The sequence below is a fragment of the Cheilinus undulatus genome, linkage group 24, assembly GCF_018320785.1.
Source record: "Cheilinus undulatus linkage group 24, ASM1832078v1, whole genome shotgun sequence".
NCBI lineage: Eukaryota > Metazoa > Chordata > Actinopteri > Labriformes > Labridae > Cheilinus > Cheilinus undulatus.
The window spans coordinates 9403002-9430063 of NC_054888.1; the positions used below are offsets into that span (position 1 = coordinate 9403002).

At 38.1% G+C, this 27062-nt stretch overlaps 2 protein-coding genes across 2 annotated transcripts; both read right to left on the minus strand.

The window, feature by feature from the left end:
- Positions 1-1912: 1912 nt before the first annotated feature.
- Positions 1913-3241, minus strand: otos2 (otospiralin 2). Its single transcript, XM_041782383.1, has 3 exons — positions 3234-3241; positions 2220-2404; positions 1913-2136 (listed from the first exon to the last, which is right to left on the minus strand). Exons 1-3 carry the CDS (start codon positions 3239-3241, stop codon positions 1955-1957), a joined length of 375 nt encoding a protein of 124 aa, XP_041638317.1. The 3' UTR covers positions 1913-1954.
- Positions 3242-6785: 3544 nt separating this feature from the next.
- On the minus strand, positions 6786-21391 carry LOC121506533 (NLR family CARD domain-containing protein 3-like). Its single transcript, XM_041782384.1, has 13 exons — positions 21311-21391; positions 16464-16546; positions 16257-16370; positions 16045-16158; positions 15729-15854; positions 13911-13989; positions 13534-13759; positions 11612-13391; positions 11345-11518; positions 9784-9957; positions 9431-9604; positions 7648-7694; positions 6786-7561 (listed from the first exon to the last, which is right to left on the minus strand). Exons 2-13 carry the CDS (start codon positions 16514-16516, stop codon positions 7014-7016), a joined length of 3609 nt encoding a protein of 1202 aa, XP_041638318.1. The 5' UTR covers positions 16517-16546; positions 21311-21391; the 3' UTR covers positions 6786-7013.
- Between the last annotated feature and the right edge of the window lie 5671 nt (positions 21392-27062).

Sequence of the window (27062 nt, forward strand, 5' to 3'; positions counted from 1 at the left end):
GATATATTTTTGGGGACATTTTTTAAAAATCTTTAATCATCAAAGATTGAAGACAAACTTAAGGGTGTGAAAAGGGCCACTCTAAGAAATGCAAAGGCTTTCTGCCAAAAAAAACAGAAGATCTGGTTATTTTGGAGGGAAAAAAAGTTTTAGAATTGTAAATTTACGAGAAACCAAACCTGATGATGGTCTTCTTATTGATTTAAAGGATGACATCATCTTCAAATGGCAAGGATGGAATTTTTAAAGAGGTTAAAGGCTGGCTTAATTTTCAAAGGCAAGGATGGAATATTCAATAGACTTTGAAGGATGACATATCCATCAAAAGCAAGGATGGAATGTCCAAAGAGTTTAAAGGTTGGCATAATTTTCAGAGGCAAGGATGGAATGTTTTATAGACTTTAAAGGATGACATATCCATCAAAAGCAAGGATGGAATGTTTAAAGAGTTTAAAGGTTGGCATCATTTTCAGAGGCAAGGATGGAATGTTTTATAGACTTTAAAACATGGCATTATTTTTTAAGGCAAGGCTGGAATATTTTCTAGACTTTAAGGGCTGGCATCCTCATCAAAGAAAAGGATGGACTGTATTACAGACTTTAAAGGTTGGCATCATCTTCAAAGGCAAGATTGGAAGGTTTTATAGACTTCAAAGGACAAAATCATCTCTAAAGGCAGGGATGGAATGTAAATACTTTGAAGGATGACATCACCATCTAAAAAAAATGAAATGTTTTATACACTTAAAATTATATAATGAATAATAATAATTCCACCCTTCTTTAAAAGGCAAGGATGGAATGTTTTATAGACATTAAAGGATGACATCATCTTCTAAATCATCCATAACATTTTAAAGGATAATATTCTCATCAAAGGCAAGGATGGGATATTCTTCTCTTTACATGTATGGAATGTTTTATAGACTTGAAAGGGTGACATCATCTTCAAAGACGAGGACTGAATTTTTTTTAGATTACTATGGATGACATCATCTTCAAAGGTAACCATGGAATGTTTTATATAATTAAAAGGATAACATTGTCGTCAAAGGCAAGGATTGAATTTTTTTTTAGATTATTATGGATGACATCATCTTCAAAAGCAACCATGGGATGTTTTATATAATCAAAAGTATAACATCATTGTCAAAGGCAAGGATTGAATGTTTCATAAACTTGAAAGGATGACATCATCTTCAAAGGCAGAGGGTTGAATGTTTTTTTAGAATCTTATGGATGACATGTTAAAAGGAAAGGATTGAATGTTTTATAAACGTTAAAGGATGGCATCATCATCAAATGCAAGGATTGAATGGTTCATAGACTTCATTGGATGACATCATCTTCAAAGGCAAGGATGGAATGTTTTATAGACTTTAAAGGATGACATCATCTTCAAAAGGCAAGGATGAAAATTTTTTTGTACTTTAAAGGATACCATCATCATCAACTGATTGAGTGATTAAATATTTTGTAGACTACTACTGATGACATTCTTTTCAAAAGGCAAGGGTGGAATGTTTCATAGACATTCAAGGACTTTAATGGATGACGTCTTTAAAGGCAGAGAATGAAATGCTGGTGAAGCTGGGGATGTTGTGGGCATTTCCCCTCCATTTTAACCAGATAGTAGGCCATAGCAATAAAAGACAGTGAACAGAATGGAAAGATTGTTGGTATGTCTGTGTTCCTATAAAGATGGAGAGATGAAGAATGCTGAATTTCTTTTATAATTTGTCTTTTTTGATTTGAAGAAGGATATGTGCACAGAAAAATGTTTGTTTCCAAAATAACTTGTTTAGTGGACTGGGACCTGGGATAAAAAAAAAACAGCTGAAAGCATCCAGTTTAACTTTTTATTTCTCAGTATTTGCATTTTCACTTTTGTGTATTTTTACATCACTGTTTTTGATTGTGTTCTTTTGTGTCGGCTGTGTCCCCGTTCGTGCTCCTACTCGTCTGCCTCATGGGCCCCGTACCCGAGTCGGTCTGCAGAGGGAAAATGAGCCCAGAAGGTTCTGGCTAACTCTTCGATTTGTTCATATCCGGCGTGTTTGCGGAGCTCCTCCACCCAGCCAAAGAAATCGTCTGAGGTCATGGCCCAGTTTGGGACGCTTCGTTTCTGTTTCCCAACTGAAGTAGGAGAGATAAATTAGTGGGATTAAAGGGATGGCTTGTTAGTTAGGTGTGAAGTTTATACGGTGTTTGTTATTTACCTTCCTGGACTGCGTCCTCTTCTGCTCCTAAAATGAAACAGAAAACTTTAGAAAAAAAATCAGTCTTGTGAAAATCAGTCAGAGTGAGAGCTGCTGCTGCTCTCACACAATCTCTGGAGTTCTTCCACAGAAATGCGAAGAGGTTTTTGTTTTCACGCTGATGCGTCACCTTCAGCACCAAGGCTCTAAAATAACAACAAGATGAGAACACCTATCCTTAACTGAAGTCGGTTTCACCCTGGGTTTAGTCTCTAAGGCTCAAATCAGCCTGAGCAAAGTTACAAAGTACATTCTTAAAGTTCATTTGACAGTATGAAAAAAAGAGTTTTAAAGTCATTAATTATATTGATAAGAAAGTAAAATATTGTAAAAATAAAGGCAGCAGAAGATTAAAAATCAGGGACTGAATTCAGTGGTCTGCTTGGCTTTCATATGGAGTATTTAAAACTTACGTTGGGCTTTGATGTGTTTTTTTTACCCTTTTATTTCCTATAAAAATGACCTTATTCTGTTATCTGAGAAAAAGATCTGATAGACAGATAAAGGATATTTTCTGTCCTCAGCTGTGCAAGGCTCCTTTTATTGATATCAGCGCCATCGTGTGGCGGTGGTAGTATTTATAAAGACTGAGGATTGTAGCTCCTCCCCTTTGCAGTCCCATATATGGTAATACTGAAACAGCTCCGTGATTTGCGTCAAAATTTAAGTCCAAAATTAACTTTACTTCAATTAAAACGCACATAAAGCAACATTAACAGTCTAGTCACATTTGTAGTCGTTCATTTCTGCGTTTCTATTGATTTGTTGAGTAAAGTTTGCCTGCTAAGTGTATTAGCTTTGTAGCTCTGCCTTGTGTGCTTGTTTACAATTGAACTGCCTAGCTAATGTAAAAAATGGCGTCTGTTTTGATGTGTAATTGTATTTTTATTCTAGCGCAGAGACTGGAGCTGTACTGTATGATTCACCACCATCAACAACTATAGGTTTTGTTATTCCTGACAGGTATGTACATACTTGTGCATGGTAGAATGCTCTTTGTTCTTCATAGCAAATTGTAAAGTCTTTACATAGAATTTCAGTATATTTGTTCATATTTATGTATTTTGATTGGATATGAGATATGTTATAATATGATTGGGCATGATAGATACAATATGTTTAATTTGTCACAATACAAACTGATAATTTTTATTTTTCCCTTTGAGACTCAAGTCTTGGACTCAAAGTGATGAAATTAAGAACAAAAAGGTAAAAATAAAAATCAAAACCAAGATGCTAAAAGACAAAACCTGTACAATAAAAGTCATACTGCCTAGGGAAAAAAAATACAATTCTGAGGAAAAATGATCCTATAACCAATACGCTAATTTCTTTTGCATAAAAAAATTTAAATAATTTAAATTACTAAAAATCAAATTTAAATATCTTGCTTTGAAGTCAAGAGTGAAATACCACACTAAAATGTTTTGTCAAATAAAAAAGCTACTTACTGTCTCAGTTAGAAGCAAATAAATCATTGGCAAAGCCTTGATTTTTAATTTTTATTTAAGTTGGATAAATTTTGATTTCATGTAAACATATGAAAATGTCCTCTATCCCTGGAAAGCAGCAGAACGATTTTCCCACAATTTCTGGTCTTGATTAATCAAATTAAAGTATCTTTATGTTCATGAAAATATCTGTAGTTTGGCTGCAAACTGTTAATTTTGACAGCTATTTTTAATTTTAGTCTCAGTCTTAGTCATTAGATTAAATGCTTTTTGGTTTTAGTCACATTTTAGTCATTTCTACCCTTATAGTTTTAGTCCAGGTATTTATTCTCTTGCATAAATCTGGTACTAAATCATGGTAGTGTGCTTTATGCACCCTGCTAAACCTGGGGTCCCTGCTTTCTACAGCTGAGAGGCAGAATAGCATTTTGACAGATCTATCCACAGTGGAGAAACATCACAGATTTTCAGTGTCCAATGAAAACGAAATTACATTTGAGTCTAGTTTTAGTCATCTCGATGAAAATGAAACTGACTTTAGTCAGTTTTAGTCATCAAAGATCTGGTTGTGGCTAGTATTAGTCTAGTCTTTTTCAGAACATTTGTAGTCATAGTTTTCGTTGACAAAATTAAGACTGGCTGCAAACATCCTAAATAACAAGTTAAACTTGTATTTTCATGTTACCTGCAGGAATAATCAGCAGGAGTACGGAGAGCAGGACAAAGAAGCTCAACAGGAAAGACCTTGTCATGTTTCTGACACACTGGAGGCAGAAAGAACAACATGTATTAATTAAACATGCTGCATAATATTCCTATGGTTTTATAAGGTTTGTTAGAAATATTACATAATGGCTCAGTATAAATTACAATAAGTCAAAGGCATTGCTATAAAACAAAACCTTAATATAACTGAATAAAACTCACATTGACTTAAAACACACCTGAATAAAACAGCTTGATCTCTTAAAGTGATAATATTAAAGGTGTAATTCCTACCTGATCTGCTGACGTGGATGTGAAGATCTCTGGAAGTCTCTGCTCAGATTTTGCTGCTTTTTGAGGCTTTTAAATGCTTTCTTTTCCTCTCACCTCCTCTCTAGATGGCTGAGATGACCTGTGACCTTTGCAGCATGAATGGATGTCTGTTTTACATCTTCTTTACTTTTACTGCACTCACGGTTTCACGGAAAAACACTAGGGATGTTCCGATACTATTTTTTTCCTTCCCTACCAATGTGAACTTCCTGGACTAACTGTGCGGACTAGCAAATTATTTTAGACCTACATCTAACTCAGAACATGGCTCAACAAATAGAATCATAATGTACATCATCTCTGTGACCCTAAAGTTGTTTTTCCGCTGGTTATTGAGTTTTACTCCTAGATATTAAAATATCAATAATACAGGGGACTGAATCACAGGCTCTCTCTATCACTCTCTCCTTTATGCTCTATTCGGACAGCATCACATGATTACAGCAAAGCCTGCCATTGGCTGACAGACCCTCATGAAGGGTAAACGACATGGCAGTTAGCACTTGAGCTAGCATTCAAGCCAGCGGTAATTAATGATTGATTAAAATGGGTAAAAAGGCGTTCGAAATCAGATTTACTGGTGTGGATTTATTCATTAAAGCCCCCAAAAGTCACACAAGGTCCAGGCTTGCTAAAAATGCTGCCGCAAGGGGTTCAAAAGCATGGATAGCATCAATTGTAAGGCACAACAGCTAGCTTCAAGAGGAAACATCTGAGAAAGCTTCAATAGGAAACATCTGAGAAAAGGCAGAGGCTTTGAAAAATCCTTGGAGTGTGACTGGGTGAACCTCCTGTCTGTCACATCTCTACGGGCCAATAAGAGCAACAAAACACGTGACGTAGCCGCTATTGAGCTGTGCGTGCGCAGCTACTGAGGAATAACATGAAACATGGCGATTATAGACATGTGAGTACTCGACCTTTGTCGTTTTTGATAAGAAAACTCACTGCTGTTCTTTGTTCTTCTTTTAATGAAGAAATGTTGTCAAGTTCTGGTAAAACTGGCGCTTTAGCAGCATCCACGCTAATCTCTTCCTCCAAAACTGCACCAGCTCTTGTTGCTGCTTGTTTACGTCACTTTCTAACCGGGTCCACATGGGAGCTTTGCAAGATGGATTCGCCAGTGAGAAACAAGGAAATGGAGGTACTCATCTGCTTTGCAAGGTTAAAATAAAAACGCATCGGATCCAGTGTGCAAGGTCTGAGTGCATGACGTTTTTTTTGTATTACAGATCCGTAAAAACGCATACGAAAATAACGGACCCAGTGTGTAAAGACTTTAGGGTAGACTCAAGCTAAGCCCAGTCTCCTTGTACTATACCAAAGCATAACAGCCATCCAACCAGACCTGAGCAAGTTTACTTCTTATACGTCGTCATCACACTCTACTATGGCGCATACATGACTTTGTTTATAAGAACATTGATGGAAAACACACCTGAACTTTACTGACCTTGTAGCTTATTTTGACTTCATTTGATCTATTTACACTCAACTCCTGGATTTCTTGATTATCTAAGACATCCATTTTGATAACATTTTTCGTTAGTGGGTCTTAATTACCTAGTAATTTTATCGTCATTTCTCAAGAATAAGATGTTAATTACCTTAATAAGTTGGCATTTTACCAAGTAATTCCTTGTTATGGCAATTAAGTATTTACATAGTGATTGTGTATTAACTACCAAGTAATTCATTGTAATTTTGCTGTAATTCTCTAGTAATCAGGTGGTATTTTGCCCTAACTTTTAACCCTCATAATATTGTAGCAATTCTCTGGAAGTGTACAGAATCTAATATCCATAAAACCAACTTTGGGGGCCAGTCAATCTTGGGCATGGCATGGATTACCTCGTGTGAGTGCGCCCTTAAAAACCTTACATTTTCTTAAGTATTATTCATACTCTTTGTTGGTGACCCTAGCCCTAGGAAAATTACAGCTGCAAGGAAAAAACTGTGACATCTTTTATTTGCTTTTATTTTGAAAAGACAACAGAAATTACACCACGGCAGAAGAAACACGTTAACAACACGTTGACATTTTATTGTTCATCTTTAAATGATAGTCAGGACACATTCAGTTAATCACCTTCCTTCCTCATTCTGATTCTGGCGTTGAACTTTACATGATCTTCATTACTCCTACATGCCTAAATACACTGGATGCTGCCAATGATGTGCTGACTATATGTGTTAATGAGCAGTTGACAGTCAGCAAACTCACTGACTTAATAAACCCATCTGTTCACTACTTAGAAGTTTTCTCCTATAAAGAACACAAAGACACTGAGGACCCTGGCCTGGACCAGATCCAGAACCCAAAGCCAGGATAAAGCGGTTCAGTGAATGTGGTGTTGAAGGTGTGGAGATGGATCAGTGAGTCAGAGGAGACTCTGTAGAAGGATAAAGTCCCGGCAGGACAGTCCACATACACTCCAACTCGGTAAGAGACCGAGGTGAAGGAGAAGGAGAGTGTTGTTTTTTTGTTGTTGTGCCAAACTGAGTACCCACCATCAGAGCAGCTCAAAGTCCAGGACTGATCGGTGGCTCCAAACAAACATTCTTCACTGTTTCCTGTCCTGCTGATTCCTCTGTAGGTCATGCATATCTTAACTCCTCCCGTCCACTCGACCTCCCAGTAACGGCAACCAGTCAGACCATCTCTACACAGCAGCTGGGGACACCAGAAGTCGAATCTGTCGGGGTGATCAGAGTATGACTGATTCTCCTCCACAAATGTAAACTTCCGGTTGTTGTCAGAAAGTTTGATCCGTCTGTTTACGGTGTTCGCATCTAGCGTGAGTTCACAGGAATCTGATCGGAAGAACAAGAAGGCTGCAGTTAAACATCCATAAACTGGTCATCTGAAGGTGGTGGAAACTGTTCAGTTTTATACTTACACTTCCTCAGACCTGGTCTTAACCATTGGGCACCAACAGGCTCCACCCTGAGAGGAGGATATCATTAGATTGTCTTTCAGAAGCACCAAAGAGATTTAGACATCTTCAAGCCGCAGACCAACATCATCTTCTCAGTGCCAAAGACCACCAATTAATCTCAGAGGCAAAGACAATCAACATCATCTTAGTCCCAGACACCACCAACATCATCTGAGTACCAGAGACCACCATCATAATCTAAGCGCCAAACACCACCATCATCTTATTGCCAGAGACACCGATATCATCTAGGTGCCAAAGATCACCGACATTATCTCATTGTGGAAAATCACCAACATCATGTGATTGCCAAGGAATGCCGACCTTATCTCAGGGCCAAAGACCACCAGACATCTTAGTGCTTAAGTTCACAATCATCATCATCCCAACATTCCTGATTGCCAAAAACCTCCATCTTTCGTTGATAGATAATTACCACCATCTGCATTTCAGGGCCAAAGGCAACCTTCAACATTTATTTGCAAAAAGTCATTCTTGTCATCTGACAGCAAAATATCATCTTAGTACCAAAAACACCATCAAGAAAATTGTCCAGTCATGCTTCACCCTAATCAGATCCATATCCAAAATTAAATCCATACTGCCCCCTGCTGACCTTGAAAAGTTATCCATTCATTCGTCTTATGTCACCTGGACTACTGCAACTCACTCCCTTCCAGCATTATAAATAAATCACTCTCCCGCCTCCAACTAGTCCAGAACACAGCAGCTAGGCTTTTAACTGGTTTTAACAGATGACATCACATCACCCTTATCCTTGCTTCCATCCACTGGCTTCGTTACTTTTAGAATTGATTTAAGATTTTACTGATCCCTTTTAAAGCTTGTATGGGTCTAGCACCAGGTTACATTTCTGAAATGCTGACCACTTATGAGCCAATGTGCAGTCTTAGATCCTCGGGCGGGGGCTTCCTAGTCGTTCCAAAGTCGAGGCTGAAATCTAAAGGAGACAGGACTTTCGCTGTCAGGGCTCCTCGACGTTGGAGTGACCTGCCCGAGGAGCTAAGGCTGGCAGATTCAGTGACATCTTTTAAATCACTCCTTAAAACTCACTTTTACAGACTTTTTTTACAGACTATTTTATTACTTCTCTTTTATTTACAGTGCTACTCTTATTCTTTTCTATAATTTTACACTCTTCTTTCTTATCTCATGTTCATTTACTTTATTATCTTGTGTTTACCTACCTAAATATTATCACAGGAATCCTATTATTTTTATATGATTCATATTATTATTATATTTTAGATTTTATAATCTTTCTACTCTTACTGCCATTCATTTTCATTTTTGTTATTTTTCCTCTGTGTCCACATTATGTTCTTCCCTTCTTGTTTGATTTTGCAGAGCTCTTATTCTGCTCTAATTTTTGATGTTTATTTTTCCCTGAGTTTTTGCTTTTGCTGTGTGTAAAGCACTTTGTAAACAACTGTTTTTAAAAGTGCTTCATAAATAAAGTTATCATTATTAATATTTTCAATACCTTGTTGCAAAAGATGCCCTCAACATCATTGTGCCAATGTCTACCAGCATCATCCAAGTACAGAAAGATCACCATTAACAGCCAAGAGTCAAGTACCACTAACATCATCTCCATGCTAGTGAAGATCCTGAAATCCAAATGCTACTTAACTCCAAATCAATCGTTTAAATAATAATTTTATTATGTGTCAGGGAACAGAAGAAACCTGATTTTCTTCCACCACAGATGGCTTCTTCTTACCTCAGTGTGCCAAGACCCCATTGTGGATCCTCCAGTCCAGCAGAGAGCAGCTCAATCCCCGACTCTCCTGGGTGATTGTAGCTCAGGTCCAGCTCTCTCAGATGGGACGGGTTGGACTTCAGAGCTGCAGCCAGAGAAGCACAGCCTTTCTCTGTGATCAGACAGCCTGAGAGTCTGGAAACACAAAACAACACACTGAGAAGATTAACTGAAGGTACTGTGAGGGCTGTGTTGTTCAGGAACATCTGCAATGGGAAAAACACCATGTAAGAATATCACTATTTTAACTTTTGTCAAAACTGCATGGTGATTGGCATGTAAGGGGAATTTAGTCATTTAAAACTGCCACTGACCTGAGAGTTTTCAGCGTACAATGTGGACTTCTGAGGCCAGAAGACAGAAGTATAACTCCTGAATCCAGCAGGTTGTTGTTACTAAGGTCCAACTCCCTCAGACTAGAGGACTTTGACTTGAGAACTGAGGACAGAGCTTCGCAGCTTGTCCCCGAGAGGTTACAGCCATTCAGTCTGGGGAGACAGAAATGAGCAAATGACAGAGAGTTCTTTCTAAACCACACACAAGAGTGGCAACAGAAACTAAATCAAAATCAAAGATCAAAATTGCAATTTCAGCTGAAATTGCTTGGGGATGCTGAGAGCTGAATTGTGGAAGAACTGCTGAAAATAGCCAAAAGCATAGAAATAGCTGAAAATAGCATGAAAATAGCATAGAATGGCATAAAAGTAGCTGAAAATGGCATCAAATAGCTCAAAAAAGGATAAAAATAGCTGATAAAAAGCGGAAAATAGCCTAAAAATAGCCGAAGGTAGCCTTAAAAAAGCTGAATATAGCATTAAAAATAGCTGATTTTTGCCTAAAAATAGCTGAAAATTGCATTGAATGGCCGGAAAAGAATAGAAATAGCTGAAATAGCATAAAATGACATAAAAGTAGCTGAAAATTGCATTCAATAGCTCAAATGAGGATAAATATAGCTGAATTAGCTGATAAAGAGCTGAAAATAGCCTAAAAATAGCTGAAAGTAGCCTTAAAAAAGCTGAAAATTGCATAAAAATGGCTGATTTTAGCCCAAAAGTAGCTGAAAATTTAGTTTAATGGCCAGAAAAACATAAAAATAGCTGAAAATAGCAAAAAATCGCATAAAATATCATAAAATGACATAAAAGTAGCTGAAAATGGCATTCGATAGCTTAAAAAGGATAAAAGTAGCTGAAAGTAGCCTATAAAATGCTGAAAATAGAAAGAAAATAGCTATATTTTAAAAATTATAAAAGTTAGAAATGAGAAAAGTCATAGCAGTCGAATGACAAAGAAAATGAATTATTTCAAGTTTAAACAGTGTTGATATGACAAAGTATGAAGGAGGAGATAGCGGGCATGGAAGAATAATAATAAACAAAATGGCCAACACAAAAAATCAATAGTGTGGATTCTCAGCATCCCCACTACTAACACATCTATGCATGGAGTGAAATTGCAAAGTGGATGTTATTTGTAACAGATCAAAAATGCAGGAAAAAGCATAACCCTTAATCCCAATGCAAACCTTGCCCCTATTACTTAGCCCTACCTCTTGGTTTTCATGTCCAAGTCTAGGGTTTAACGGTTACTCTAAAATGTGTGGAGGTGAATGTGTGAGTGTGGCTGGTTGTTTGTCTCGACATGTGTACCCGCAATTCACCCTATGACAGCTGGGGTCAGCAGAGTTCACCCCTGTGACCATGAATGGGATAAGACGGAACGATATAAGGGACTGCAGGCATGTCATACTGGGTGAATATCCTGAGGAAGAAATGGCTTTTATTCAGGAATATTTCTACATCCTTCTGAGAAACTTGGAGAACTCTGAAGATTGAAAGTAGGATGTACAGGTCACCCAGGCATGCTACTAACCTCAGCGTTTCCAAGTGAGAGTTTGGGCTCTCCAATGCAACAGACAGCAGATTTACTGCTGGTTCCTGCAGGAAGTTGTTACTCAGGTCCAGCTCTCTCAGACTTGAAGACTGGGAGCTGAGGACTGATGACAGAGCTTCGCAGCTTCTATTTGAGATGCCACAGCCCCTAAGTCTGAAAAGGTGACATAAAGTGAATTAGTAAGCAGTTGTTTTATCCTATAATTTTCAAAATATCCAAAGTTAGCAGAAACACTTTGCAGCTTACAGAACTTTCTTGGAAGCTTTAACCACAGGCATAAGAAACAAAATAGCCTCGTCTGAAGAGGAGTATTTTTCCAGGTCAAACACTTCAAGATCGTTCTCTGATGACAACAAAATGAAGGCCAGAGCTGACCACTGGGCAGGAGACAGTTTTTCTTTAGAAAGTCTTCCTGATCCAAGGTACCGTTGGATCTGCTCAACGAGGGAATGATCATTGAGTTCATGCAGGCAGTGGAAGAGATTGATGCTTCTTTCTGGACAGGGATTCTCTTCCATTTTCTCCTTGATATGTTGGATGATACCCTGATTGTCCTGTGGGATTTTCAGCATGACTGCAAGCAGGACTTCTAGAAGAACCTTGTTTGTCTGGAGAGATAGACCAAGGAGAAAGCGGAGGAACAAGTCCAGGTGTCCATTTGGGCTTTCTAAGGCCTTGTCCACAGCGGTCTGGAAGAACTTTGTTACTGAAGATGAATCTTTATCTGTTTGATCTTCTGACATCAGATTGACTCCAGAGTTGGTGAAGGTCAGATGGACATGAAGAGCAGCCAGAAACTCCTGAACGCTCAGATGGATGAAGCAGAACACCTTGTCCTGGTCCAGTCCATGATCTTCTTTAAAGAACTGAGTGAACACACCGGAATACCATGAGGCTTCCTTGATATTGATGCCACACTCCATCAAGTCAGACTCATAGAAGATCAGGTTTCCTTTCTGCAGCTGCTCAAAAGCCAGCTTTCCCAGCGACTCAATCATCTTCCTGCACTCAAGTCTCAAGTGTAGATCAGTCTGATCTTCTCCGTCATACTTGCTGTTCCTTCGTTTGGACTGAACCACCAGGAAGTGGATGAACAGCTCAGTCAGGGTTTTTGGAAGCTCCTTCTTGATGGCCTTCAGCACATCCTCCAGAACTGTAGCAGTGATCCAGCAGAAGACTGGGATGTGGCACATGATGTGGAGGCTTCGGGATGTCTTGACATGGGAGATGATTTTGTTGGCCTGTTCCTTATCTTTGAATCGTTTCCTGAAGTACTTCTCCTTCTGAGGGTCAGTGAACCCTCTGACCTCTGTCATCATGTCCACACACTCAGGAGGGATCTGATTGGCTGCTGCAGGTCGTGTGGTTATCCAAAGGCAAGCAGATGGAAGCAGTTTCCCCTTGATGAGGTTTGTCAGCAGCACATCCACCGAGGCAGGCTTGGTAGCATCAGCCAGGCTCTCATTATTGTGGAAGTCCAGAGGAAGTCGACACTCATCCAGACCGTCAAAGATGAACACGACCTGGAAGTCTTCAAACCTGCAGATTCCTGCTTCTTTGGTTTCACTAAAGAAGTGATGAATGAGCTCCACCAAGCTGAACTTTTTCTCTTTCAGCAGATTCAGCTCTCTGAAAGTGAATGGAAATGTGAACTGGATGTCTTGGTTGGCTTTGTCTTCAGCCCAGTCCAGAGTGAACTTCTGTGTTAGGACTGTTTTCCCAATGCCAGCCACGCCCTTCGTCATCACTGTCCTGATTGGCCCATCTCTTTCTGGTGGCGGTTTAAAGATGTCTTCTTGCTTGATGGTTGTTTCTGGTACGTGTGGTTTCCTGAATGTTGTTTCAATCTGTCTGACTTCGTGTTCATCATTGACCTGCCCAGTCCCTCCCTCAGTGATGTGGAGCTCTGTGTAGATCTCATTCAATGGGGTTGCATTTCGTACTTTAGAAATCCCCTCCAACACACACTGGAACTTCTTCTTTAGGTTAGATTTAAGTTTACGCTGACAAAGTGAAGCTGGAGGTCCTGACACAAGAAAAGATTCAAGTAAATAATCAATAAAAATATGGATTTTCAGGAATGAATACATAAAAATATTCCCTCTCTTTTTGTTGCTACAAATTTTCAATGTAATAAGCATGTTGAATCTTTACAGAAGTACTCTTACTGCTCAGTAGACGGTCAGCCAGCTCCTCTTGCTTCATTCTCCTCAGGAAGTCAACAGTGATCTTCAGAAAAGCCTTCTTCATGATACTGCTGTGCCCTGTATCACCATCCAACGTGTTCTCATTCTGGTGCTCACTTTCAGAGCATTTTTGGTGACCAGAAATCAGACTGTTGTGGATCATCTCCAGTTCCTGCTTTACAAACGTGACAATGTTCTTCTCCAGCAGCTGGAACAGTATAGTAGATGAAAGATGCAATCAGTGAAAATCATGGAAGCAAACATAAGATCCAGGTTGGAATTACTACTGGTCTAAACTGCAGCATGAAGATAATTGTGAGCAGAATAGATGTAAAGGTGGTTATTGCGCATATGCAGACCTTAAAGACAGAGTCCAGGTGTGTTAGATGCTGCTGGGACGACTGAACACTGGGATCTTTTGAGGTCTCCTGTTTGACCCTTTGGAGAAATTAGCATAAGTGAATTAACTGCAGCTGTGAAGTCCAACCCTCTCTCACCTGAGCTACAATCACCAGGAGAGTCAGGGACCAGTGACTAGCCAAATCTTGGTCAAGGGGGCAACTGGACTTGATTGTAGTTCTTGAAGACATTTTGCCTCAGTTCTAAAGTGACCTGGGACCAGAGCCTCCATTGACCATCCACATGCTAATGATCTGGGTGGTCCCCTGAGAGTCATTTACAGCTGTGTCAATTAGGTCCACTTGAGAGTCACTGGAATTGAATTAGTGTCCCCTGAGGGTGTGTCCTTGGACTCTTTAGGTTTGCCAGGGATGCATGATGTTAGGTCCTGTGCTCCAGGGTGAAAGCATTGGTTTAGATTGCTGTCAAAAGGAATCCAAGGCTGCATTGTATGGGGGGAATAAGAAGTGTCTTTGTCAGTCAGCACTGATTAAAGATGTTTTTCCAGTTTGACATAGATGGCCTCCTAAACATCTCTCGATCCAATGATCCCCAGTGTCAAGGAAGCCATCTATGTCAACTGGACCACTCAGATAATAAGCATGTGGATGGTCAACAGAGGCTACAAATTCTAGCTCTGGTCCCAGTCAGTTTAGAACTAAAGAAGCCTTTTGGAGGAGAGGCAAATGTCTTCAAGAACCTCGATCAAATCCAGTAACCCCCTTTATGAAGACTTGGATAACTAATGACCTGGATGAATGAGAGCCTTCACAAATTCCAAAGACTATTCATTCAACAATGGAAAACATATATGGAGTGTCATGGTGTTTCCATTCAGTCTGGCCTGTCCCAGTTACAAAATAATAAAGAAGAAAAACATAGAAATATGCATCTACCACTTCTTGTTGCTTGTTGTTCTTGAACAAAGCCCATACTGAACCATGACCCCAAAACTCAAGTTCGAACCAAAGCATGACCTCACCATTACACTCCTAACGTCCATGGGAAATATGGGCAACTTCTCAGGTATTCTAGTAGACCCAGAGGTTAACTATATCAGAAGCAAACACAAGATTCTTGTACCCGACAGAAAGGACAAACACTCAGGGAAGAATACCTCATTCGAGTTAAATCATTACTGTTTGCCTCCACAAGTCAACTGTGCAGACTGATGGACAGGAAGAAGCCAACATTTCACAAGAGTTGTCAAGTGGGAACCCCCCTTCAGTGGTTTGTTCAGTAAGTCCCATGACACCTCCAGAGGGCTGAACAGTGATCTACAGCAGCCCTGAGCCACCTCCGCCCATGCCAGCTCTCACCCCCCACATGCCAACGTTCTCTTTCCTACCTACCATACCACGTGGCGAAACAGCAGTGCCACCTTAAACAGGCTTAGCAGGAGGGTGAGAGAAGTGGAGTGACTTCATAATCATAGAAGGTGAGGTACTCTGACTGGGGCTAGAACTCAGACCCGCTGGACTGGGCTGATGCTCTACATCCCCCTTCTATCTACCCTACCACAACTCCAACTACAAAAAGACGACACATGAAACTGCGAAAGTTACACAAGAGACATATTGAGGGGAGAGAGAGAGCTTAAAAGGAGGGTGGGGGAGGCTAGTAAAATGTCATTCCACACTTGCCTAATCTTTGGAGTCAATACAGCGACCACTGGTTGTACAGTACTTTTCATAATACACTGTTGGTTACAATGTGACTACAATACAGGGTATTATAAACATAATGTAAACATAGATGTAATACTGAGAACCCCTTACATTTCTCTGCTTTGACGTCCGTTCATACTGGATAAAAGTCGTTTGAAGTCAGTGAAGTTCTGCTTTGAATTGTCACTCTTACAGGAGAAACAGCTGGGTTCAGCTGAGCCGATGCTCTCATTAAACCTTAAAGAGAAGACAAGCACAAACATTTAATATTCAAACATATATGAACATTCAAATACTGAGAAATTCTTTTACTTAGATCTCTGGGTTGTGTCGGCTTATCAAGTCCGTTCAAGTCCACCATGCTAACTTAGTTTTAAGCCCTTAGTTTACTTAAGGAGGACTCTTTGACCTTGTTAAATTGATTTACCTGGTTCCTAAGAAACACTGTCCTTTAAATTGCAAACGTGCATCCATGGACCCTGAACTTCTGCAGGACAGACAGCTGGGTTCACGTTCAGCAGCGTCTGCTCTCTCACTGATCCTGTTAGAGACGATGACAGAGTAGGGGCTGAGATTTAGTGATGAATATAAAGATTCAAGGCTGTCATACCATTAAAGTTTAAGCACGGGGGAACTTACCCTGTTTTTCCTTTGTTTTCATATGATTCTGTGGGTTTAAAATCAGTGAAGTGCTGCTTTGAGGTGTCACTCCTAAAGGACAGGCAGCTGGGTTCATGTTCAGCAGCGTCCACTCTTATAGAGAAAACACAAACAGATAAAATGTTTACATGCACTCAGAAAAAGTCAAACGCTGTAGCTCCTCACTGTGCATATAAACATACTTACAGAGCTTGTGATGGGGGCGGAGCTTCCTCTTTTCTGGGCTCACAATGATCCATACTGCCAATTTAGCTCTGGCACACATCACACTACAGAGGAAACACACATTTATGACTGAAATGTAGTAAAATGAGCTGTGTGTGTCAACAAGGAGGTAAAACTATGAAGCTCACAGCTATCCAGGATGCTTCTATTCATCTTCTCTCAAAATAAAAGCACTAGATGTCTTACTTTGGTAGCACTTCATTTTTGTGAGCCCTAATTTCCTAGTAATTTTATAGCATTAGGTGTAATAATCTAGTATTTTTTCAAGACTAAGACAGTAATAACATAGTAATAAGTTATTTTACAAAGTAATAACTTTGTAATATTAAAGAAGTACTTACCTAGTAATTATATATTAACTATAAATCAATTTCTTGTAATACTGTGGCAGTTCTTTGGTAATTAGGTGGTATTTTAACAAGTAATTTCATAGAAATCTGACACTAATTTCTACATAAGTTGCTTGATAATTCCAGGGTAATTTCTTCACCTTTCATTTTCTTCCTGAAAAAATACCAAAGACTCTCCTTAAAAAAACAGGACAATTGGTAAAAGCCCTACTAAAAACGTTTAAAATTAGGTTAAAAATAGGAATTACTGGTCCACTGAGCAGGAGAGGGAAAAACTTATATTTTAATGGGTGTTTATAGGTTTTTATAAGTTTATAAGTGCCTTGAATTGAAGTGTGAAACTAAGCATATAAAAAATGGGTGCATATATTAATTCAGAAAAATGTAAGAAAATACTAAGAAACATGCACACAAGATAAAGTAATCGCTTGGATATAAAGTGCTAAAATGCGTTTAAAAAAAGAATAAAAAAAGAATGGTCAAACACTACAAACTCTAAAATGTTTTATAGTAAAATATAATAAATACAAAACAAGGGGTGAAATTAGGAGCATGTTTTTATTTATTTATACCAGCTTAAACAATTTAATCAATTAAATAATGTAATTTAATTTAATAATATTTAATAAATGCTGCAAATAATCATAAAATCAGTCTCAGGAATCCCCTCCCCCCATGACTTGGTCCCTAGATAAAATTGAGAAAATGTAAAAATATATTTAAGAATATTTGGTTTGTCGCCCTATGGATATAAAGTGCTAAAATATATGAAAAGAAATTTAAAATTGTCTTAAAATCATTTAGGTAATGTTTAAAACACAAAGGAGGAGGAACACATAAAAGGGGCAATTTAAAATTATTGAAGAATTTATATCTAAATTAAGTACTTAAAATAAGGGGTTAGGATTAGGGTAGGGGTAGGGGTAGGCGTTAAGGGGTTACAGTAAAATACCACCTAATTACCACAACTGCCACAATATTACCATTAGCCATACCCTAACCCTTAGGTAAATATGTCCTTAATATTACCATATTTATGAGTTATTACTGCAATTATTATTAATAGAAAGATGCCAATTTGTTACTATGTAATTACCACCTTATTACTGTAAAGTCACTAGGTAATTAGCACCCACTAAAATAAAGTACTACTCTTATTTTTTATAAGGGGTTAAGTGAAATAAACAGGGAAGAGAATTAGTGTTCTGGCAGTGAGCATGTGATACAACGTGATGCAATGTAATATCTGATGACTGCATGCTGTTAGGACACAGAGTCAGAGCGCAGCATGTGAATCAGAGATATGAAAATTATTAATACAACACTATCTTTACTTTGTAAAACAAGCTAGACAAGCTCTGTAAGTGAGGAAAGTGAAAGGTGCCTTGTCATCTCCCTCTTTCTTTGCTCCTTATCCATCTGAATGCAAATGACAGAGTAGAGAATAAAAATGAAGTGACGGGGAAAACAGTTCGACATGTTGTGTTGCTTTCCTTGCAGGTAGTTAGGAAAGATAATAAACCACACAGTGCAGCAGCCTTTCTTTGACTTCTGCTACCATCTGAGTGAGAGTAATGATGGTGAGGGTGTTTTAATCGTTAACATGTACAGATCCTCGCTGAGCATGTTCCTCAGACACGTTTTAGAGGGGCCGGCTTCCTCCTTTTACACACACAACATTTCTCCAGTTAACAAAAGAAGCGGTCGCTCGCCCCGATTGGCTATTTTTTCATTATCAGAGTTGTCAGGATGCAGTCGTAGAACACTGGATGCAGAGGAACGTAAAAACCTGAGGGAGTTCCTGAGCAGAAGCTGAACTATTCACTGCTGCAAACAGGGTCATAGGAAGCACCAACTCTGGACTCAAAAAACGTCCCAACATGTGATACAAAATAGGCTGCTTATCATTTTAACATAGAATACTTTCCTTTGTTGTGTTTTTTTTTTTTTTTGCACGCATGCATGCATTTGTCAGTACTTGTTTTTAGAAGTCCTATGCAAATAGATTAGTACTTTTTAACCACCCTTTTTTAGTCTTCAACTGCAGGTACAGCACCACATCAGAAATCCCCAAATCAGTAATAAATGAGCCATACTGGTATTATCAGTGGTGCATAGTCCACTTACTACTGATAAGAACCTCATTCAACCACACCACAGAAAACCCCTAAATACAGGAAGTGGAGGCTTTTTATTTGGATTGCACTCATCAGACTTGCATAGATTCTCTTGCAGAGGTCAAATAATGAAGTGCTTTGTATCTGCTGCAGTACTGTAAGAAGTGGGCAAATGTCAGTATTGTTGCCGGTTTAGCAAACAAGATCAGATATAATCTCTGCTCTTATGAATTATGGGAGTGAATCTTTAAAGTGGTGTAATCCTATTGTTTGGTTTTATTTCCTTTAGTCTGTCTCAAATGCCCTTTTTTCACTACGCCGGTTCTAGACGTGGTTCAGAGCTAGAGCTTCACCTATCACCAGTTTTTTCGGTTTTTCCATAGCCTAAGAACTGGCTCTAGGCCAGGACACAAAGTGAGAACTTTCAAACTTGGATTTCAAATGTCACCCTTTATCTACATTATCATCTTCTTCTAATGATGCTACAGTTATTGTTTTATTACATTTATCACATTATTAGATTTTAATCAAGTATGTAGTATGAAGTATCATTTTTAACTAGCAATGCTAATATGAAACCATTAATGAAAAGCTTAACTAATACAGGACCAAGTAAAAACAGCTCTGTGACCCACTTTTGGGTCCACACCCACCAGTTGAAAACTACTATACTGAAATTTAAGGAATCGGGATGAAGAGAATAGGAGACCTTAGCTGACTAAGCTGTGGGACCTGACGAAAACTCTACAGAATTATTCATAGATATGACGGATATTTAAAGTTGATGTAGGCCAATATTTACAGCCAAAATAGGCTGATATTTTCACCCACCATAAGCTGGTATTTACAGCCAATATAGGCAAATATTTACAGCTAATATAGGCCGATAGTTACAGCCCACATAGGCTGGTATTTACAGCCCATGTAGGCTGATATTTACTGCCAATATAGGCCAATATTTACAGCCCATATAGGCCAATATTAACATCTGATATAGGCCAATATTTACAGCTGATATAGGCCGATATCAACAGCCAATATAGGCAGATATTTACTGCCAATATACGCCAATATTTACAGCCCACATAGGCTGATATTTACTGCCAATATAGGCCGACATTTACAGCTAGAATAGGCCAATATTTACATCTAATACAGGCCAATATTCCCGATTGATATAGGCCAATATTTACAGCTGAAATAGGCCGATATCAACAGCCAATATAGGCAGATATTTACTTCCAATATAGGCTGATATTTACAGCCCATGTAGGCCGATACTTACTGCAAATATAGGCTGATATTTACAGCCCATATATGCAGATATTTATTGCCAATATAGAGTGATATTTACAGCCCATGTAGGCCGACACTTACTGCTAATATAGGCCGATATTTACAGCCCATATAGGCTGATATTTACTGCTGATATAGGCCGATACTTACTGCCAATATAGGCCGATATTTACAGCTAGAATAGGCCAATATTTACATCTGATATAGGCCAATATTAACAGCTAATATTGGCCAATATTTACAGCCAATATAGGCAGATATTTACTGGCAGCATAGGCTGGTATTCACAATTGATACTGGCCAATATCTACAGCAAGAATAGGCTGATATTTACAGCTGAGTTAGGCTGATCTTTTCAACCAGCATAGTCTGGTCTTTACAGCTCATATATGCTGAACTTTACAGCCAATGTATTACACTTACTGGATGCTTCATAAATATGGCTTATGAAGGCCTGTTCTACTGGATTTTATCACTCAAAACAATCAAAGTTGATGTTGATTTCTGACAATACATTTTTCGTGTGGATCCTTGGAGAAATGCTTTGCATTTTTATGATACAAGTAATGGCATCTTCAGTGAAAGATTTTGGAACCAATGCATTAAAAGACTGACAAGGACTACTCAAATACTGCGATTGTCTTACCAACATACTATCTCAAAAAAAAAAAAAAAAAAACAACAACAAAAAAACAAAAACAAAAACGTATTTTTTCAACCCTATTCTCGCACTGCTTATTATTTAAATGTTTATCTGCTTTGTGATTATTTTCCAAGCATCCAAACTTTATAGAAATAATCCAAACACCAAATCATTTCTATTAAAAGAACAGAAATAATAAAATACATAAATAAATAAACTTTCTGTCCTTTGAATCCTGTTGTGTAAAAGTAGCATAAATAAAAGCAAGATTAAAATGAAGCTTGAAAACATTCAAAAGGCTCTGCAATGAAAGAACTGAAGAAGCAGTGCAGAAACATCAGTTAAATCAAGAATAGATAGCAGAAGATAAACGTGTTCAAATATAAGACAAAGAAAACTTACAGTGCTTTCAAACAGTGGACGACTCCCACAGATTGAGATGACACTGACACAAGTGATCTGTTTACAGGAGGAGGGCGGGACCTTATCTGGATGAACAGGAAGAGCTGTAAGAGGAGCAACAGTTCACAACAAGACATCATAGAGGCTGTTTTGGTTTGCCTGCCAAGGGTTTTATTCCAGCGCATTTATTGTAAAACTCCGGCAGATTTGCATTTTAAAACATAAAAAAAAAATCTGCTGTTTTTTGATGTATTGCTATGGAAAAATACAAAAACCAATGCTACTGCTACAGCTATAAACATTAAGAACATGGTCATTATTGAGGGGCAGCAGCTTGTTCTATAGAGACTAGGGCCGGGAACCAGTTGAAGTCCTTGAAAGCTAAAAGAGTTCTGGCTGGTCTGGTCTTCCAAGCACTGCCAAGGTGTCCTCTAGCAAGGCCCTGAACCCCCAAATAGTCTCAAGTGTGCAGTGCAGCTGCCTCACTTTAACATCTGTGTATCTGTCTGACTGCTGGCACGTTTTCTGACTATGTATGTAATTCAGCCTGCATGAGTGTTCCCTTCAAGAGTGATAAGTGCAGGGGTGGATCTACAAATATATTCATGGGGTGGCAAGACAGTGGCAGGAGATTTTTTAGGGGTGGCACCCCATGGCAAAGTGTATGTTGATTCAATCACATTATCAATTGATATTTACATGGAAAGCCTCCCAATTAAGGTGTGTTAACTTGGTAAAGTAGCACATAAGTAAAACTATTAATCAAAATATACAAGATGAAAGACAATAACTAAATGAATTATAATTAAATAACTAAATTTTGCCACCTTACAACAAAATACTTCTTTTCACACTATTACACCAGCAGCAGGCACCAAGTCTATGCAAAGGCTGATACAATATGTGTATTAATTACCAAAAATTTTCCCTTGTTTTTGTCAGTGTTAACATGAATGGTTTGTTGAGCCTTTTTAAGGCTGTTCATCCAGGAGCCATTTTCAGAAAGTGATTTAACAAAATTTAAGTATAAAGATATTCCAGAGAAAAAGTTACACTGCTTCAGCAGCAAAGGAGAGAATGATGAAGTATTGGAGCCACATAACAAAATAAAGATTTTGACATTGAAGTTGTAATATTGAAAGATTAAAGTATTATAGTTGTGGGAATGAAGTCTTAAATGTTTTAGATTAAAGTGGTGACGTTACAAGGTTGAAACTATACATCATGACATTATGAGATGTCAAGATACATAATAGTTAAGTTTGAATGCAAGTTCATGGTCAGATGTTTTATTTTGAAGACTTTATATATTCAGGTTATAGGCTATGTTTGCTTTTAAATAATGTTTGAAATAATTTACAGACAGTATGATATGTTCTGTCAGATCCATACTCGTTACAAGGAAACCTGCGTGGTAATGTCTGGCTTATTGCAAGACCTTTAAAGCATGCAAACATTGGACACGCCCGTTTCAGGCTGGGAGCGTGTTTTGCTGCTTGCCTGTGTCGTGCGTGTCAGCTCCGCCTCCTGCCGGTGCGACTTTCACACAGGGCGCCAGTTTGCTGCGTGTCAGCCGCATTTTTCTGCTCTCAAAGTCTGATTAAACCTCCCTACATGCTTATTGATTTAGAGTATTGAGGAAGTTTGTCGGGAACTATTCAACATAAAAGCATTCTGTACAAGTGAACGGAGTTTGTCTACAGAAATACTAAACCGGGCTTTTACTTTGAAAAGCACAAATCAGAAAAGCATTCATACGGTGTTTATCTTTCCTGTGACATATTCTACCAGTGTGGAGACAGAAACTTTCACTAATAGTAGAGAACAACTTTATCAAACAGGTGCATTTAAGCTTGTGGCCTTCCTCAGGGTTATCAAGAAACACACTGTAAACATATTCTATGTGCATATTTGCCACAACGATGTAAATGTGGCTCTCTATTTATCATTTTCCTGTCTAATGTGGTCACCAACCGCACGCGGTGCGCGGAAAAAATAGGCGAGACTTCGAATCTCTGAACTCTCCGCGCCTGATCCGCGCATGTCAGCCGCGCAAGCCGCGGCGCTCATGCTGGCAGTCTGACAGCCCTGACTTGTTAACATGCAATCAAACTGAAAATCCACGCGTGTCGCGGTTGTGACGCGCGCGTCACGCTCCCAGTCTGAAACGGGCTTCAAACATCATCATGAGGGAGATTTGTAAATTAACATTAAGATAACATTGCCTGCCTCAGCTTCTTTTTGCTTTCTTTTTCCTCTGCTCGGTGACATTTATCATTTTGAGCATGCATGAAAAACCTAATTAACTGTTCCTATATTAAACAGACCTGACGTCAGACCTAGCTAACGTAACATCATCATGAGGGATAGTACAGTGGATTGCGTTTTTTAACCCGATTTGTATTAGCATCACAACTCCATTAGCCATGCACTTGTTAGGTCATTGTAATTTCTTCATACAAAGTTCATCATTTATCTTGTTTACTCCATGTATTCAGGCTACTTCAGATGAAATCGAAAGAACTTCAGTCCTGGAGAGTGGGGAAGGGGAGGGGCCGACTAATCTGGTGTCGCATTCACTTGCAATCGGACATTAGAAATAGCTCGTGTAAAAAGTTCGATGAACCATAACTTTTCCTTTCATTGAAGGCTGCCAGCTGTGGTGGCAAGGGGTTTTATGGGGTGGTAACTATAACAAGTCCACGAAAAAGGACTTAATGCAGGTTGATGAGAAAAAATAGTTGAGGGGCAAACTAAATTAAGTGAACTAATCAAAAACGAGGAAAAGAATGAAGAGCCAACTGCATGTAAATGGGAACAAATGATGAACTAACTGCATGTTCACGGTGGCATTAACAGAGAACTTATGGTAAGTTAATGAGAGTTATAATACAGATCTAATCACATGTTATCAACTGTATTATTGAAGAATATATGCAGTGGAGTGCACAGATAGACTCTAGGTGGTGCTATAGCACCTGCCCGTTGCCCTCTGGACTAGGCAAGTGCTCTTTTAAAAATTCGTTTTTGTCGTTTTTTGTTGTTGTTTTTGTTGTTGTTTTACAGTGTAATGTATGTGGCCCATGTTGACATGATCATCTATAAATGCTTGACGGTTAAAAGCGTGCCATAATAATTTACCTTAATAGGTTCTTATTAAAACTTAAAAATAGGCTGTAATTAAAACTTAAAGAATAGGCTATTATTATTATTATTCTATAGGCAGCTACAGCAGGGAAGCAGCTCTGCTGTCCTGCAATAGGCCATTTACCAGCATGGATGATCAAAATGAGGGAGAACAAGAAAGGCATGAGCAAGACCCAGCTGTATGTGAAAGAGATGACACAATAGCAAAGATAGCTACATGTGCCTGTAATGTTTCCGTTTTCTTTCTTTTTTTTTCTTTTCAATCTCAAACCGCTATAATAAGGCAGCCGGCAGTTCCACATGCCGCACACAGTACCCTTATTTTTCACTGAGCACCTGCCCCCCAAAATGTCTGCATGCCACTGAATATATGGCATATTAACAAAAGTTATAATAAAGATCTAATCTCAATTCAACAAAGGTACGAGAGTATTAACGAAGAACACATGGCAAGTTAATGAGAGTTAAAATGAAGATTTAATCACAAGTTAACGACTGTATTAACGAAGATCTAATGACAAGTTAACAAGAGTATTAATGAATAACTAATGGCAAGTTAACGAGAGTATTAATGAAGATCTAATGGCAAGTTAACGAGAGTATTAACGATGATCTAATGGCAAGTTAATGAGAGTATAAATGAAGATCTAATGGCAAGTTAATGAAAGTATTAATGAAGATCTAATGGCTAGATAACAACGGTTTAAATGAAGATCTAATGGCACATTAAGGGTATAAATGAAGATCTAATGGCAAATTAAGGGTATTAATGAAGATCTTATGGCAAGTTAAAGAGAGTATTAATGAAGATCTACAGGCAAGTTAACGAGAGTATTAACGAAGATCTAATGGCAGGTTAACAAGGATATTAATGAAGATGTAATGGCAAGTTAAGGGCTATTAATGAAGATGTAATGGCAAGTTCACAGGGGTATTAATATAGATCTAATGGCAAGTTAATGAGAGTATTAATGAAGATCTAATGGCAAGTAAATGAGAGTATTAATGAAGAGCTAATGGCAAGTTTACAAGAGTATAAATGAAGATCTAACGGCAAGATAACATGGGTAAAAATGAATATCTAATAGCAAGTTAATGAGAGTATTAATGAAGATCTAATGGCAAGTTTACAAGGGTATAAATGAAGATCAAATGGCAAGATATCGGGTATAAATGAAGATCTAATAGCAAGTTAATGAGAGTATTAATCAAGATTTAATGGCTAGATAACAATGGTATAAATGAAGATCTAATGGCAAGTTAATAGGGGTATTAATATAGATCTAATGGCAAGTTATAAAGAGTATCAGTGAAGATCTAATGGCAAGTTAATGAGAGTATCAATGAAGATCTAATGGCAAGTTAACAAGAGTATAAATGAAGATCTAATGGCAAGTTAAAAAGAGTATCATTGAAGATCTAATGGCAAGTTAACAATAGTATAAATGAAGATCTAATGGCAAGTTAATGAGAGTATTAATCAAGATCTAATGGCTAGATAACAACGGTTTAAATGAAGATCTAATTGCAAGTTGACAAGAGTATTAATGAAGATCTAATAGCAAGTTAAAAAGAGTATAAATGATTATCTAATGGAAAGATAAAAATGGTATTAATGAAGATCTAATGGCAAGTGAATGAAGATATTAATGACGACACATGGCAAGTTAACAAGAGTATTAATTAAAACCTAATGGCAAGTTAATGAGTGTAAATGAAGAATTTATGGGAAGTAATTAAGGGTACTAATGAAGAACTTTTGGCAAGTGAAGGAGGATATTAATGACGAACTTTTTGCAAATTAGCACGATAACTAATGAAGAATTTACCACATATTAACAAGAGAACTAACTGAGGACCAACAGCTCTTAAATAAGGTAACTTTTGAAAGAATAACTGCAGTGTTTACAAAGGAACTAATAAAGAACTAACTGCATGTTACCAGGGAACTGATGAAGTTAAATCAAGTTAATGGGGAATTAATTAAGAATATGCAGTATGTTAATGAGGGATATAATGAAAAACTAACCCAATGTAAGCAAGGGATAAAAGGAATGACTACCTGCAAGTGAACAAGGAGTAACATAAACAAATAAATGCAAGTTATTAAGGAATATAATGCAAAACTAACACCAGGTTAACAAGGGATAAAACAGAGCTAACTGCAAAGATTATGAGGGATATAATGAAAAAGTAAGTGCAAGTTGGCTGGGGAATTAATGAGCTAACTGCAAGTTAACAGGAGAAGGTATGAAGAACCAACTCCAGGTTGAAGAGGGATAGAATGAATAAGTAACTACAAGATAACAAGGGAATGATTGAAGATTTAGTTCCAGTTTTAATGAGCTCTAGACAAAAGAACATATTGCATGTTATGGGGAAAGAAATTAAGAAAAAACTGCAAGTTTACAAAGGAAGGAATTTTGTAAAAACTGCAAGTTAAGAAGGGTAGGACTCCAGATATTACTGCAACTTAAGGGATAGAATATAGAGATAACTGCAAGTAAACTAGAGAATGAATGAATTGCTTGTTATAGAGGGAAGAAATGAAGAAATAACTACAAGTTAATGAGTAACAATAGAAGTTACTGCATGTTCAGGAGGT

What these genes read in the sequence shown, in the direction of transcription:
- otos2 (XM_041782383.1), bottom strand. An exon ending in AGAGGACGCAGTCCAGGAAG is followed by an intron (nt 2,137 to 2,219) that starts GTAAATAACAAA and finishes CTCCTACTTCAG; the next exon opens with TTGGGAAACAGAAACGAAGC.
- LOC121506533 (XM_041782384.1), bottom strand. Translation starts at nt 16,516, where the DNA reads ATGGATCATTGTGAGCCCAGAAAAGAGGAAGCTCCGCCCCCATCACAA. An exon ending in GAAAACAAAGGAAAAACAGG is followed by an intron (nt 16,159 to 16,256) that starts GTAAGTTCCCCC and finishes CGTCTCTAACAG; the next exon opens with GATCAGTGAGAGAGCAGACG. An exon ending in CAGTGTTTCTTAGGAACCAG is followed by an intron (nt 15,855 to 16,044) that starts GTAAATCAATTT and finishes CTTCTCTTTAAG; the next exon opens with GTTTAATGAGAGCATCGGCT.